We start from the raw sequence: 17118 nt of genomic DNA on the forward strand, positions 1-17118 counted from the left end.
ATTTTATCAGAATAACTTTTTAAAAATCTTAAAACTAATCACATAATCTGGAACTCTAGGAACTCTGTTCGACCAATCGGATTCAAGGACTGGAACTCCTGCAAAAATAAATATATAGTTGTTATAATAAATGTTGTTCTACTCACCAGGTTCGAGCACATTGAATCTCCTGAATGTGGTCTGTTCTTTGTTGATGATCTGTAGTTTATAATATCCATATTCTCTGTTTGTGATGTTTTTGATGGTCAGAGATCCAGTCCGAGGATCCAGCTCCAGTCTGTCTCTAAATAGCTCAGGATCAGTTGTACTTGAATCAGCTCTAGCAACGAGACAGTTTTTGGCTCCAAACATCCACACTATCAGATCACCTGGTTGGATTTCAACACCAGTCTCGAGAAAGACATTTTCTTCCTCAGCCTCTAATTTCATCTCGGCTTCATGTCACAGCAGAGCACAGAAACAGAGAATTGCAGAAGGAAAAAAGTGTGAATGAATTTAGTTTGTAGTTTCTACATCAGACACATTTAGATGACTCTTTAACCTATGTTGGCATGTTTGGAGATAGCCAAAGGCACTTAGTTATCCATTAACTAATCTCTAAAGGATTATATTACCTACATTCACAAATCATGACGTAAAATATGATGTAGTATTTACATGTTTAAGCCATGACACCCTAATTAATTTGACCTGATCTTTTTTTTTTTTTTTTTGTTCATCAGAGTGGTCCAAGACGGGCTTTTGTCGCACTCGAACCACAAAAATGACTGGAAAATACAGAGATGATGATGATAAAAAAATATATAAAGAGAGAAATAAACATTGTTTCTACATATACACTCACCTAAAGGATTATTAGGAACACCTGTTCAATTTCTCATTAATGCAATTATCTAATCAACCAATCACATGGCAGTTGCTTCAATGCATTTAGGGGTGTGGGCATCGTTTAAATGCCACGGCCTACCTGAGCATTGTTTCTGACCATGTCCATCCCTTTATGACCACCATGTACCCATCCTCTGATGGCTACTTCCAGCAGGATAATGCACCATGTCACAAAGCTCGAATCATTTCAAATTGGTTTCTTGAACATGACAATGAGTTCACTGTACTAAAATGGCCCCCACAGTCACCAGATCTCAACCCAATAGAGCATCTTTGGGATGTGGTGGAATGGGAGCTTCGTGCCCTGGATGTGCATCCCACAAATCTCCATTAACTGCAAGATGCTATCATATCAATATGGGCCAACATTTCTAAAGAATGCTTTCAGCACCTTGTTGAATCAATGCCACGTAGAATTAAGGCAGTTCTGAAGGCGAAAGGGGGTCAAACACAGTATTAGTATGGTGTTCCTAATAATTCTTTAGGTGAGTGTATATCTACATATAATGTTACAGCTGTACAAACTTGAAGAAGACATTAACAGACTCGGACTGTAAAATCAGCTCTCTGAGAACTCAGATCATATTTCTACAACATGAATTGCTACAGATGTGTGTCCTCTAAAACCTTGAACAAAAGTAATAGAGTAGATACTGATACTTCAATTAGACCTCATGTTGGCTTCATAAGTTTTGTCCATTTTAAAGATTGACAGATGTGAATGTGAACTGCTCCTGTTGGGCTTTATTTTGTTATAATTACCAGCTGACTGTACATTTTCCCTTATTTAAAACAGACACTGAAGAAATAATTATGTTGGCTTGAGAAAGCCAAACTTCAAACATTTAACACTTCTCAAGCCAACATCAAAGTTTGTCTTGACAAACTTATTTATATAGTTATACTTATTATTTTGTACAATAAGAAGGAACTATAATCACAGTATATGATTTTATCTGACCTGTATACAAATCCACTCACTGGATTAAGTGGGATCCAAAAGTCTGAGACCATTAGTGAAAATGTGTCTTTCACTTTTTTTTAAATTTTTTTTTTTAAATGTAATTTAAAAAAATCCTTTTATTAGAAGAACTTTTTAAAAATCTTAAAACTAATCACATAATCTGGAACTCTTGGAACTCTGTTCGACCAATCAGATTCAAGGACTGGAACTGCTGTAAAAATAAATATATATAGGCTAGTTGTTATAATAAATGTTGTTCTACTCACCAGGTTAATTCACAATGAATCTCCTGAATGTGGTCTTTTCTTTGTTACTGATCTGTAGTTTATAATGTCCATATTCTGCATTTTTGATGTTTTTGATGGTCAGAGATCCAGTCCGAGGATCCAGCTCCAGTCTTTTGCTGAATCTCTCAGTAATATCAGCTGTTTTTGAATCAGCTCTAGCAACGAGACAGTTTTTGAGTCCAAACGTCCACAGTATCAGAACACCTGGCTGGATTTTAACACCAGTCTTGAGAGGGACATCTTCCTCAGCCACTGATTTCGTATTGGCTTCATGTCACAGCAGAGCACAGAAACAGAGAGTTGCAGAAGAAAAAAGTGTGAATGATTTTAGTTTGTAGTTTCTACATCAGATGCATTTAGATGACTCTTTAACCTATGTTGGCATGTTTGGAGAAAGCCAAAGGCACTTAGTTATCCATGAACTCATCTCTACATGATTATATTACCTACTGTACCTACAAATCATGAAGTCAAATATGATGTAGTAATTACACGTTTAAGCCATGACATGATGGATTTATTGCCCAAAAACTCTTTGGCTATATGTGATTCATTTTTCCACATTATTAATACAATATTGCACCCTCATTCTGTCCTCGGGTCATTAATTTGACCCAAAACACTTTTTTTTTTTTTGTTCATCAGAGTGGTCCAAGACCCTAAGGCTTTTGTCGCACTTGAACCACGAAAATGACTGGATTCGAGGAGTCAATATAACAGGAACAATTTAACCCCTTAGGAATGGATGGAATGCTTCAGTATACATGGAAAAACCTAAAAATGCGGTTTTGAATGCATGAAGTGAACTGACTTTGTGCTAAACTGAAAGGGTTATGCATGAAATTGTGAGTTATTTTTAATTTATGTTGAAAGAATGTGAAGAAAGTGCTTAAACAATTCTTTACCTATTATGTATTGATAAAATCTAGTAATTTAATGGTAAATAAATAAAAATACCCAAAAACAAATCTCCAAATGAAATAAGTTTTCTGGACCAAAAAAACAAAAACATTTTGTATAATTTTAGGGTCAGTTTGGCCTGCGAGGGAAGGATTTGTTACACATTGCGAGGGAAGGATGAGGGTTAAACACTATAGGCATCATACACTTGCTGACTTTGTAAATAGGAAAAACTGGTAATCATACATTATCAGACTTTCAAGTCATTACGAACACAACAAACTGACAGGAGACGCGTGACAAATGAAAACAATATGTGTTCTAAAACCAGCTTAAAATATCAAACATGTTTGATATCCTCCAACTGGATGGAATCAAACTTTAAAGCTAAAGAAATCAGAGTGTGTGCCCATCATACTGTAGCAAGCCTGAAGAGCAGTGGCGTGCACAGACCTCCTCCGGGGCAGGGGCGGAATGACCAAAAAGGGCACTTTTTTAAAAAACATTTATTTTTTAAATAAATCACCTGTATATTTAAAGCAGTACCCGTCTGTCTGTTGTGTTTTTATATATTTTAATCACAATTATTTGGAAGATCTCGCTCGATGGAGAGCCTCTCTTCATTACCAAATGAAAAGATGTTGATACAATTAGAATGCATAACACATCAAACAAAAATAGGGAAATGATGATAATATTAAATATTAAAAAACTAAATATTATTTACTTTACCAAACAAAACAGAGAATCAAGTATGTAATTATAAGGAATTCATGTTTAGTTATGTTGATGTTATACATTTTATGTATTCATGAAAGTGTTAGCTATCATGAAATCAGAAACACTTTACAATAAGTTTTCATTAGTTACATTTGTTAACATGAACTAATAATGAACTGCACTTCTACACCATTTATTAATCTTAGTTAAATGGGACATATCATGCTTTTAAATTGTTCCTTTTTACATATAAATCATACATTTGTGGTCTATATAAAGCGGAACTGCAATGCTTGGGTCTGAATTCCTTATTATTATAGCTCCACAGGCCATTTTTCTACCCCTTTTCTGATGTACGTCTGAGAGCAACTCGTTTTGGTGCGGTCTCTTTAAATGCAAATGAGACACTTCATACCCCGCACCCTCTCCAGGTGACACTCGGTTCAACTCCACCCCGTTCGGCCATTTTTGTAGTTTGATAGCAGAGATAAGATTATCTAGTGGCACAGAAACTTTTTATTCACACGTTATTAACAAAATGTCAACAACGGAAGACTTGTCCATCCAGCCTTACATGTTCGAGCCAGAGTTGGACACGGAGCGAGATGAAAATGAAGACGACGAACCTGCAGAACAACGTCTTCATATGGATGTATCGCAATGGTGTGTTACTGTATTTACATTAACTTCTCTATCCATGGCCATGCCCACTACTACAATACTGAAGTACTTAACTTTTTTAACGTTATTAACGTTACCGAAGTGCTCTGTTCGTCGTCTCCAAAGATATAAGGAATTGACCCCTCAATCAGACGAAGTCTATCGGCAAATCCTTCTTTATACTGGCGGAGGTTGCTGAAGTAACGTTAGTTGTGCTTCGCGCGCACAAAAATGACTTTACCCACAGATGTAGGTACATTTCCGTGAAAAATAAAACTCAACCAGGCACTTCGAAGAGGTTCTGATGCTGGGAGACGGTGTAATGAAGGTGTAAAGAAGGTTACTACATCCAACAACTGAACATTTTGACTTATCCTCTCGTAACTTTTGCATCCTTGAGCTTGGACTACAAAATCACAGCGAGAAATCAAAATGGCGGATTGCTCGAAGTGTTGGGCCGGGAGTAGGTGTCCTTATTTGGCAGTTCCGCTGCAAATACTGTGACGTCATTGTTCAAAAAACGTAATAGAGAATAGAAAAATCCGAACAGGTTGCAAAACATGACCAAAACAGAATATAAAGATATCAACGAAGCACCTGAAGAGAATAATTTCAACTTTTCTGTACTTCTAAACACTCCAAATATACAACAAAATGCAGTTAAGGGCTAAAAAAGTGGATTTAGCATGATATGTCCCCTTTAATATTAATTTCAGCATTATTAAAATCAAAAGTTGTATTTGTTAACATTAGTTAATGCACTGACTGTGACATAACATGAACAAACAATTAAAAGTTGTATTATTATTAACTAAGATTAACAATAGGTCAACAGTAGCCTAACAAATGTTTTGCTCATGATTAGTTAATGTTAATTAATATGAATAATAAACAAATGAACCTTATTGTAAAGTGTACTATGAAATCAAAGATATAAATTCCTTAAAATTTAGAGCTGGACATGGACTTAAAATTTCCTTTCACTAGATGTATTTCCCCAAGCTAATAACACTTGCTATGGCCTTGGACAAAAACGAATGACATTGTCAGACTCAGAATGCGGCTGAAATTGAGTTATACTTTTATGATTGTTAAGCATAACTCACATGCTGCCGCAAATTTTACAGTAGCATGGTAGGATAAATGTAACTTTTCCGTATTAGCTTAATGTTACTGCTGCCCGTACAGTTTGAAGACTCGCAGTCAACTGCTGCGTATAGAGAATTTAATAGACTATCTGCTGAAATGTTTTTCATCTAATTTCCCATTCAAAATACTGAACCAAGTAATGGACTCCATCAGTGATCTGAAGCATTATAGTGTCAGATCTTAATACGAGAAGCTATTGTAAAACTATTTCCTCTAATACAATCACAGATGTTCATTAATTATTGCAGTATGATCAATCAGAAAGCAGAAACCATTCAAAAATCATATTACACATTTAAACGCTACTATAGCATAAATAAAGCTCATTGTTGTTGTCTAGCTTGTATAAATTGTAATACTTACCCACTTGCTTTTTTAGCTTAGAGATCGTGCAGTGAAAGTAAATCCCAACTACAACCAGAACCAGCAGAACAGCAACAGCTATTCCTGCTATTCCACCTGGAGACAGACCCGGATCTGGAACAGCTAAAGAGAGATAAAGTCATTCATTTTTAATCTCAGTTTGAAGTTGATCATTTCTCTGTATGAATCATATTATTATGAGAAGGCATTTCCCTAAATTAGTTACCATGATGATTTTCTGACATAAACTACCATTCGAAAGTTTGTTTGTAGATGTTTTCATGTTTTTGAAAAAGTCCCTTCTGCTCACCAGCTGAATTTATTTGATCAACAATACAGAAAAAAAACCAGTACATTTTCTGAAATATTATTACACTTTAAAATAATGTTTTCTATTTGAATATATTTTAAAATGTAATTTATTCTCGCGATGACAAAGCTGAATTTTCAGCATCATTACTGTCTTCAGTGTCACATGACCCTTCAGACTAATATGCTGATTTGATGCTCAAGAAACATTTCTGATTATTATTGTCACGGTGTGTTGCAGGCAGAAGAAGACGAAGGAGAATCAAAAGTTCCAATGCGAACTTTTACTCACAATATAAATCATTCAGGCATAGAAGAAAGGCAGAAGGTTCACACACGTAATTGTCACGTTCACCGTCTGTCTCTGCACTACATTCCCCAGAATCCTCTTTGGCGCACCTGCAATTACTCTCCCCTGAGTATAATCACCTGCACCTGTTCACAATCAGCAGCCTCATCAGCAAGCTCTATAAAAACACTCACCATAGCCCCAGTTCTTGGTCAAGCCTCCAATAGGAACAGACCATGATTCATTGTCTCTGATGCATCACGATTCCGAAAAGTAACGTATACTCACCTGTGAAACACTAACCTCTGTATCATTGTTCCACTGACTCCATTAGGCCCTCTGTTATTTTCAATATATATGATGCCACTTGGAAATATTATAAGGAAACATGGAATTAAGTTTCCATTGTTATGCTGATGACACTCAAATATATATTTCATCACGGCCGGATGAAAACGCTAAATTTTCCAAATTGACAGAGTGTGTTAAAGATATAAAAGATTGGATGACGCGTAATTTTCTTTTATTAAATCCAGACAAGACAGAGGTAATACTTATCGGTTAAAAAAACCGCCCACAAAACCTCGCACAATACAACTTTAACATCATAGGATGTCCTGTTACTTTATCCTCTACAGTAAAAGACCTGGGTGTTATACTCGATTGCAACCTGTCTTTTGAAAATCATATTTCATATGTTACAAAAACAGCCTTTTTCCACCTTAGAAACATTGCTAAGCTACGTAATATGCTATCAGTTTCTGATGCAGAAAAGTTAGTTCATGCATTCATGACCTCGAGACTGGATTACTGTAATGCTTTATTAGCTGGTTGTCCTGCATCCTCAATAAACAAGCTACAGTTAGTCCAAAATGCCGCCGCTAGAGTTCTTACGAGATCAAGAAAATATGATCATATAACACCGATTTTATCATCACTGCATTGGTTACCTATAAAGTTCCGTATTAATTACAAGGTATTGCTACTGACTTATAAAGCCCTAAACGGCTTAGCTCCAGTTTATTTAACGGATCTTCTATCACCCTATAATCCATCGCGCTCTTTAAGATCACTAAATTCAAGGCTTTTGGTCATACCTAGGATATCCAGAACCACCAAAGGAGGGAGAGCATTTTCACATTTGGCTCCAAAACTCTGGAATAGTCTTCCTGATACTGTTCGTTGCTCAGACTCGCTCTCCCAGTTTAAAACTAGATTAAAGTCGCATCTCTTCAGCCAGGCATTCATATAATCCTACAGTTCAAACTACAATCCCGCCTCTAGCTCATAAATGCCAGAGGAGAACTGGCCCCCGACTGAGCCTGGGTTCTCCCAAGGTTTTTTTTTTTTTCTCCATTAGGTCACCTGATGGAGTTTTAGGACACCATTAGGTCACTTGATGGACTTTTTCGGTTCCTTGGCACTGTTGCCTTTGGCTTGCTCAGTTGGGGATATTTTGGGGATATTTAATTTAATTTTATCAATCAATAAATTCCTCTTGAAACAAACTTTGTTGTATTATTTTAATTTAATACTGTGAAGCTGCTTTGATACAATCTGTATTGTGAAAAGCGCTATACAAATAAACTTGACTTGACTCCAGAAATCCTGTTCGACTCCATGCTACCTGTGATCCTGCATCCTCCCGAGCTTCCTGTGTTTCCTCCGAGCTTGCTTGCTAACGACTGCATCTGAAAGAGAAAGGACAAGTATTAATGAACTGTGACTGCTTGACATTAACTAACCTGAAGAGAACATGCTCACCTGTTGTCTGCCCCGCACCGAGTGATCTTCACCGTATCTGCACCTGAACTCATAGAATACTCACCTTGCACTCTTGTTTGCTTGAATAAAGCTGTGTTTGGATTCACTTACCTCTGTCTCCGTGCCTGTATCCTGACAGTAATACAACGGAGATCAGACAATAACCGACTGAACAGATGAAACTTAAATGCATACACAGATGACACCGATTAACAGAACACAGGTGATACAGATAATAACGATGATGGTCTTATCACGTGACACAACTGAACTGATAATGGCAGTAACCATAGTAACGAAGGAGTGGCGGGAAAAGAACAAAGGAAAACAGGAACCAAACAGTTGCTAAATATGCTGCTTCTTGTTTTTGTGGAATTTTTCAGGATTCTTCAATGAATAGAAAGTTCAAAAGAACAGCATTTATTTGAAATATTTTGTAACTTAACTATGTTTTTAATGTCATTACATTGAATGACTAATAAAGACTCACCAGAGACAGAAAGAAGGAATCGCTGTGAGTTCTCACGGCCTCTGATCTGTAGTTCATAAAGTCCACTGTGTTCGGTTCTGGTGTTTGTGATGGTCAGAGATCCAGTTTGATGATCCAGCTTCAGTCTGTCTCTGAATCTCTCATCAGCTTCGTTTAGTGAGGACTCATTAGTTTCTACATACATTTTAGCCAGGAGAATGCCTTCATCTCCAAATCTCCACACGATCAGATCGTCTCTCTTTACTTCAACGTCAGTTTTTAGAGTGACAGACTCTCCCTCCTTCACTGACACTGACTTCACTTCATCCGTCTTACCAACCACACCTGGAAACAAGCAGAAACAGTTTCTCAGCAAGAGATTAAATTTATAAATCATTTACTCTGTATCTGGAAAGAGTACATTTAAATTAATTGTAAATGTAATTTATATATAGCCATCACTCAGATATTTACAGCTTTTAATTGTTGAAGAGAAATGTTAATAATAAAGCTAATAAAAAGCATATTTCTGCTCGTATTAGTACATAAGATCATAAACATTGACGTGTTGACAGATAACAGATCACACTGTCATGTGACACAGAAAGAAACATCATATTACTGTCTCAGTTTGAGTTAACTGATTCACATATAATATGTGTGCATAAATATAGACCTTATAAATTAAGTAATTTCATGTGAGTAAAAATGAGTGAGTCACTCTTACAAATCTTTTAGGTAACACTTTATCTTAAGGTGATGTGGTTACTCGTTACTACATGTGGTTACTATAGTAATAAAAGTAAATTGTGCATAATTACAATTAACTAAACCCCAAACCAAACTCTAGAGTAAGTATGTAGTTAATTTATTTTACTCAGTTGTTATTAGGGTAACAATGTAACAACATCACCTTAAAATAAAGTGCAATCATGTTTTATAATAGGCAACATGTCACATTGTTGATGTCTCTTGTAGTGTATAAGATGGTTTATTAAAAACAATAGAATTATCTAATTATTAAAGGGATAGTTCACCCAAAAATGAAAATTCTGTCATCATTTACTCACCCTCAAGTTGTTTCAAACCTGTATGCATTTCTTTTTTCTGCTGAACACAAAAGAAGATATTTTGAAAAATGTCTGTAACCAAACAGTTGATGGACCCCACTGACTTCCATAGTATTTTTTTTTCTACTATGGAAGTCAATGGGGTCCATCAACTGTTTGGTTACAGACATTTTTCAAAATATCTTCTTTTGTGTTCAGCAGAAAAAAGAAATGCATACAGGTTTGAAACAACTTGAGGGTGAGTAAATGATGACAGAATTTTCATTTTTGGGTGAACTATCCCTTTAACGCTAATCTAAATCGGAATGGTACATTGAAAGACATATGGGATAGCCTACTCACCAAAGACAGTAACATTAAATATCTTTATTGTAGTCTTTTTTCTAGAGATAGAGAGTTTATATTGTCCTGAATGTCTGATTCTGGTGTTTCTGATGGTGAGAGATCCAGTGTTTTGGTCCACCTGTAATCTGTCTCTGAATCCCACATCATCGGTTAAAAAAATGGAGTTCAAGTCGCCCTTTCTCGTTATTTGAGATATGACAGAGTCTTTAGGTCCAAACAGCCACAGTATGGTATCATCGTTCCGTATGTCAGTGAGATCAGTGTGTAGAGTGACAGAATCTCCCTCCATCACAGCCTCCGTCTCTGCACCACACACACCTAGAGCAGAAACCATCAGTATTACAGATACAGATCAGACTCTACCACATGCCTTTTTCCTGATGCTAATGGTGTTCAAAATACAATTCATATAAAAAAGCTAACTTTACTGGTTATGGTAGAATTGGTTAGACCCTGTAAATGAACAAATTCCAGAAATAATAGGAATTACAGCAAATTCACTTTTTTTGCTAGACAACTGTGTAGGTATGCTGGGTATGAGGGTGCATGTGGTCGCCGTGGTGAGAAAAGTTTACTTTTGAGAAATGTCGACGGCAACTGATTCATTGCGATTTGCCATAGGCTATCTAAGTGAAACCGAAAGATCAGAAATCCATTACTTACCGTCCATGAAAAACAACAATAGAAAGAACGATAACATGTTCTGCACGTTAGAGCAGCGTAGAATCTTAATCAATAAAGATGATCTATGGAGATTAGGCTATTCGTCCCGCAATCTCCGCTGTGTTTCAGAACCGCACAGCCGACTGTCATGCGTGCATGTATTTTTAAAAAGTGAGAATTGCGATTTTCTATATTTCTAACTATATTAATGACGATGAGGACTATATCCTTGAGAGGAATTTAGCGGCGAGCAGGGGAGGGAGGGCTGTTTTTACCCTATATGGGGAGGTTGCAGACCTGGAGCCGGTAGATATATATAGCCTACGGCCAGTGCCGTCGCCAGAGCTCAGTCTTAAAGCCTTGGTTATACTTTCGCCTGGCTCCGCAGCGCGAGTCTCCGCAGACTGCCCGCGCACCTCCGCAAACGGACGAGGCGTGCCGCGTTTATACTTGACGCGCTCGCCGTTGTACTATTCTGTGAAACGCTAGGGGGCGACTCGAGTAATTGTCCTCTAAACCATCAGGAATCAGCGGTGAGAAGAAGAAAGCTACACACGTGACAATGTTTATTTTAGTACACCACCACCAATACCACGCTACAAAAAGAATTGTGTAAAACCCAGTAAACCCTGAGATTATTACTCGTGACAATAAAACGAAATATATGGATATGAGAATGTGTATACAATATAACTAAATTAACAATCTCTAACATATTTTCTAATTTCAGTTATTTCACTAAACATTTCATTAAGTTTCGTGAACATTTTTATTACACATGGACCTTTATGTTCATTAAAAATACTTTTTATGCTATTGAATGCTCATTTTTTAAATGTAAGCAACTAATTTAGACGTGCAAACTGGGTGCCGGTGTGGTGAGAAGTTCGAGCTCGGCCAGATTCGGCTCGAAGTCGTTCATCTTCGGATGCGGCGCCGCGCGCGTTGTAACAAAATCTGCCGTGCACACCGCCAGGCGAAATGGGCCCTTGCGCACCCAACGCGCGCGACCGCCCACACCGCGATGACGTCATTTTTGCCGCGCGCACCTTCGCGCTCGTGCGGACGCGTTGAGTATAAACCAGGCTTTAAGGGGGGCATATGAAATGCATGGGAGGGCACAATTATTATTAGCCTACATATATTTATAATAATCGTACTCTATTCGCGCAGCACGTAATCATCACGTTACACATAACCAACAGCAATATGACCAGGTAGCCTATAGCCTACACCACATTATGGGCCTTTCACACAGGACGCGGTATGCGCGGCGCTTGCCGCTGGGTTCAGCGTTGCCCTTCAGATACAACGCGATTTGCGCTGAGCTATGACGTAGGCGGAGTTTTAAAAACTTTTAGCGGGAGCTCTATTACGTCTGTTTTTGTTTCTTAGTTTCAGGTTTAATGTTTGAATAAATGTTTTATTCTAAAAAAAAGAGCTGACTTCATGATTCTTGTTTTAATTCAGATATACAATTTTGCCGTTCATCCATTTTGAATTCCGTCCTTGTTTGGATCCCCCGATTCTATTGGCCGCGCTGGTAATCGTCACAGAGCGCAGCGGCAAAAGTTGAACTATTTTGAACTTTGACCGCGGCATGCGCTTGAGCACGCCAATGATGCGCACCGCTGCGCTTGCGCTTTGGTCGACGCAGCAACAAAACGTCCTTGCGCGGCGCAAGCCATTGAAATGAATGGGTTTTATAGCGCGACGCCGCGCATACCGCGTCCTGTGTGAAAGGCCCATTACATAGAAGCAATGTTGTGAATAAAACGCTTGACTATTATGGCAAGCCGTTTTAACATTTAATCTTTAAAACCAACTAGTATCTATTGTCATGCTATAGTACTTTTTTTTTTTTGATACTAGTATCTATCCCATTAAGTACTAGTACTTTATTCATTAGCTACTAGTGCTTATTCTTTAGGTACTACTTATTCAATAGATACTAGTTCTTATTTATTAGATACAAGTAGGGGAGAGGCGGGACGATTGAAACGCGGGACGGATGAAACACTGAGATGTTCTTGAAAACCACTCACGTCATGTACGTCAAATTTCGTCAGCACGTTCAGCACGCAATGCCTAACATACCCGCGAAAACATTTCTTCTTTACGTCGCGTCGTTTTGGAGTTAAAGCCGCAAAGCTGTTTTTGAATGCGGTGAGTGAATTCTTTCGTGCGGTACTTTTTTTTGACTGACAAGTTGGATTTATTGTTTCATGTGCCATTGTAATGATAATACGGCAGCTGTATTAGTACTGCAACACACCCTTAAGTGGGCAAAATCAGAGTTTTTTAGTTTAAGAGCAAAAGAGGTTTAAATGACAGGATGCGCTGTCGGGACGGTTGAAACAGTGTTTCAACCGTCCCGCCCGCGCGTCCAGCCCGTTAAACCTGGTCATAGCATATACTGTTCATAGATTCATATACTGTTTCTAGACTTGTGTTTCTTTTAATGCAAATTAATTTTCAATTACGCAACACATGCTATCTCTGTAATAATCATCAATTGTCCAATCTTCAATATTCAATAAATTTAATTTATCGTCGTCTGGTTGACCTCGTTTTCTTCATAATAACAGGCTATTCAACTAGCAAACACTCAATATGACTCAAGGAAGAAATGTAAGAAAATTAATTGTAAACTGATTTGTCTGTCTTCGTCAAAATAGCCTATTAGAAAGATTACAAAATGCGCATAGGCTTATTGTTTATTGGGCGACAGAACAAAAATGGTTAATATGAACCTTTAAATGAAAATAAATTACAAAATATGTTTGTAACAATATGTACATAAGTTACTTGTCAGGTGTTGTTCACAAAAAAAAGCATTAGATGAATAGTTGTCATTTAAACTGTCATGTTTCATCCGTCCCACCCCTGTGTTTCAACCGTCCCGCACAGGCGGGACGATTGAAACAAAGCACAACTCCCGTTCAAAGTCATATTTTACTTAAATCATTCTATATTTGTACCGAATAACACATGATACTAAGAGAACACATATGTGAGTTGTTAATCACAAAAAAAATAAAAAATCTATCTGTAACCTTATTTTAGAAAACGACATTTATCTGAAAAGTGTTTCAACTGTCCCGGCTCTCCCCTACCTATTAAAAAGACACTAGTACTTATTCATTAGATACTAGTACCTATTAAATAGATACTAGTACTTATTCATTAGATACTAATACTTATTCCAAAAGTGACTAGTAACTATTCTTTTGTTACTAGTAACAAATTATTATTTTTTTATTTATTTTTTTGCCATTGACTTCCATGGGGATATGGCAAGCTGTTTTAACATTTAAAGGTAGGGTAGGTAGGAATTTTATAAAAAAAATTTTTTCCAAATTCGTTTAAACTTTCTATATATATCAATACATAATTAAAATGTAAGTACTCTGAAAAAAAGAGTATAAAAATCGAGTGACTCTAGACCGTTTAATCTGCATTAAACACAGCTCATTATTTCCATCCGGGACGAAACAAAGGATTGGCTTAGGTGAGTGTCACTCTCTCTCGCAACCATGGCAACCACCCTTTTGCCACAGGATCTGCTCACTTGCGCGCGAACCTAGGAATAGCAAAACAATGGCAGAGAAAGAGCAATCAAAATTCACATTACCGGCATATGCAGTTAGCGAAGGCAAACAAGGCAAAAAAAGGAAGACAGTACTAGAAAAGGTAATGAACAAAAAGTCTTTGGATAAACAAAGAAATAAAACGCGTGTCAATATCCTCGGACCCTAGTTGCACGGCCTCTTGCACGACCTCCTCTGCTTCGCCCTCGACCCCGGACCTGTCCTCGAGCTGACGATGCGGTACTTGTCTCTGGAGTGTAGTCCTCATCAGAGTCAATGCTTTCATCATGGAAACTCTTACATGCAGAACACCATATATGTTATGAATCTTACACGAAATTCACCTTCATCACAGTGTAACTGATGGTAATGGAAAAACGTGTATCAATGCAAACTTTTTTTAGCTTTGCCTTATAGATATAACTAGCTCGTTAGCGAATCAAAAAAATATATATTTTAAACTTTACCAATGCTAGCTTGATAGTGAGTACTAAAATACATCTTATTTGTTTATATTCATAATGATAAAGTTAGATTTTTTTATTACATGATGTGATTCTGACATGATGTCACTGCATGCACTGCGCTCCTCTCCGCTCGTCTCAGGTAAATAATGCGTCTTCCAGCTCAGCGGTCGGAGTCGCGCGTTCATGTGTTTTGGGGGCGTGGCTTTGGAAGGAGCCCAGAAGGGAGGGGGTGGAGTGAATGGAAATAATGAGCTGTCTTTAAAACAGTCGTGAGAGGTCTACAGACACTCGATTTTTATACTTTCTTTTTCAGAGTACTTACATTTTAATTATGTATTGATATATAAATAAAGTTTAAACAAATTTGGAAAATAAGTTACCTACCTACCCTACCTTTAATCATTTAAACCGACTAGTTTCTGTTTTCATGCTACTAGTACTTATTTTTTAGATACTAGTATCTATTCTATTAAGTACTAGTGCTTATTCTTTAGGTACTAGTGCCTATTATTTAGATAATAGTACTTATTCATTAGATACTAGTTCTTATTTATTAGATACTAGTACTTTTCCATTAGATACTAGTTCTTATTTATTAGATACTAGTACTTATTCATTAGTTTCTAGTACTTATTATTAGATACTAGTACTTATTCATTGAATACTAGTACCTATTAAATAGATACTAGTACTTATTCAAAAGATACTAGTACTTATTCATTAGATACTAGTACCTATTAATTAGATACTAGTACGTATTATTAGATACTTATGGCAAGCCGTTTTAACATTTAAACCGACTAGTCTCTATTTTCATGCTACTAGTACTTATTTTTTAGATACTAGTATCTATTCCATTAAGTACTAGTACTTATTCATTAGCTACTAGTGTTTATTCTTTAGGTACTAGTGCCTATTCTTTAGATACTAGTGCTTATTCTTTAGGTACTAGTACTTATTCAATAGATACTAGTACTTATTCATTAGATACTAGTACTTATTCATTAGATACTAGTACTTATTCATTAGATACTAGTTCTTATTTATTAGATACTAGTACTTATTCATTAGTTACTAGTACTTATTATTAGATACTAGTACTTATTCATTAGATACTAGTACCTATTAAATAGATACTAGTACCTATTTATTAGATACTAGTGTTTATTCCGAATGTTACTAGTAAGATTTTTTATTTTACTAGTCACAACTGCTTTTGTACTCGTCTTATGTTATGACTAGTCAGAACGGCCACTGGATAGTTCAATTAAAAATCTTACTAGTAAAAAAAATAAAATAATTTGGCAGTTCTAATCTAGCAGCTCTTATCAGTTCAGTCCATTGCAAAATATTTGTACATATTTATTACTATGTTTCTTGTTGTAATTGTATACTAATGTGTACATATTTATTACCTTACCTTCATAATTGTGGATGTAGCTTGAAACGTAAAGCTTGAAGCCCTTCTCCTTCTTGGTTGTCGATGTATGGGTTAGTGTTTGGATAATTCGACTCACGTCGTTCACCGTAACACTAGGGACATCTTGAAGCGACCGAGTGAAAAACGCCATATAGTTGCTATTGACGCTACGCGCGCCGGATGTGACCTAGCTGGCTGAATTCGAAATGCCCAAGAGAGTGTGCATATAGCCTGTGTGCGTGTGTGTGTGAGAGAGAGAGAGAGAGAGAGAGAGAGAGAGAGAGAGAGAGAGAGAATGAGAGAATGAGTGAGTGAGTGAGTGAGTGTGTGTGTGTGTGTGTGTGTGTGTGTGTGTGTGTGTGTGTGTGTGTGTGTGTGTGTGTGTGTGTACCTGTTTTTCTATCCCGGTGGGGACTTCAACCTGAATGCACACAGACTCATGGGGACTCGTGTCACAGTGGGGACCTAAATAGAGGTCCCCATGGGTAAACAAGCTTATAAATCATACAGAATGAGGTTTTTTTGGAAATGTAAAAATGCAGAAAGTGTTCTGTGATGGGTAGGTTTAGGGGTAGGGTTAGTGTAAGGAGATAGAATATACTGTTTGTACAGTATAAAAACCATTAAGTCTATGGAGAGTCCCCACAAAGATAGTAAACCAGACATGTGTGTGTGTGTGTGTGTGTGTGTGTGTGTGCGTGCGTGTGTGTGTGTGTGTGAGAGAGTGAGTGAGTGTGTGAGAGTGAGTGTGTGAGAGAGAGAGGAGAAATGTAACAAAGTTTAATGTTGTACGTTTGAGAG

At 37.0% G+C, this 17118-nt stretch overlaps 3 protein-coding genes across 7 annotated transcripts in view; 1 reads left to right on the top strand and 2 right to left on the bottom strand.

The window, feature by feature from the left end:
- The window catches only part of LOC309476227 (uncharacterized protein), a 47764-nt gene that overhangs the window by 15274 nt on the left and 15372 nt on the right, over positions 1 to 17118 (top strand). The gene's annotated exons all lie outside the window — the stretch shown is intronic.
- LOC309474974 (uncharacterized protein) overlaps positions 1 to 17118 on the bottom strand; it is a 136720-nt gene that overhangs the window by 2722 nt on the left and 116880 nt on the right. The window contains exon 17 of the mRNA XM_082137593.1: positions 147 to 434. Within this exon, the coding sequence (XP_081993719.1) occupies positions 147 to 434 (288 nt within the window). The remainder of the gene's footprint in view (positions 1 to 146; positions 435 to 17118) is intronic.
- On the bottom strand, positions 2268 to 16593 carry LOC309476135 (uncharacterized protein). Of its 2 annotated transcripts, XM_082139349.1 has the most exons (6): positions 16318 to 16586; positions 10175 to 10495; positions 8784 to 9107; positions 8157 to 8220; positions 5932 to 6054; positions 2268 to 2406 (listed from the first exon to the last, which is right to left on the bottom strand). In XM_082139349.1, the coding sequence occupies exons 1-5, from the start codon at positions 16466 to 16468 to the stop codon at positions 5949 to 5951; spliced, it is 966 nt and encodes a 321-aa protein (XP_081995475.1). In that variant the 5' UTR covers positions 16469 to 16586; the 3' UTR covers positions 2268 to 2406; positions 5932 to 5948. The 2 variants fall into 2 exon arrangements, with proteins under 2 accessions (XP_081995475.1, XP_081995476.1); XM_082139350.1 differs by lacking the exons at positions 2268 to 2406; positions 5932 to 6054; positions 8157 to 8220 and adding an exon at positions 8227 to 8425 and having other exon boundaries at positions 16318 to 16593.

Source organism: Leuciscus leuciscus (genome assembly GCF_965113295.1).
Source record: "Leuciscus leuciscus genome assembly, chromosome: 15".
NCBI lineage: Eukaryota > Metazoa > Chordata > Actinopteri > Cypriniformes > Leuciscidae > Leuciscus > Leuciscus leuciscus.

Bases quoted from the DNA above. Each gene is read 5' to 3' on its own strand.
- LOC309476135 (XM_082139349.1), bottom strand. From the start codon at position 16,468: ATGGCGTTTTTCACTCGGTCGCTTCAAGATGTCCCTAGTGTTACGGTG. The intron at 8,221-8,783 runs GTGAGTCTTTAT...TTTCTCTTTCAG, and splicing joins ATTCCTTCTTTCTGTCTCTG to ATGCAGTCGTTAGCAAGCAA. The intron at 6,055-8,156 runs GTAGCATGGAGT...ATCTCTCTTTAG, and splicing joins GGGAGGATGCAGGATCACAG to CTGTTCCAGATCCGGGTCTG.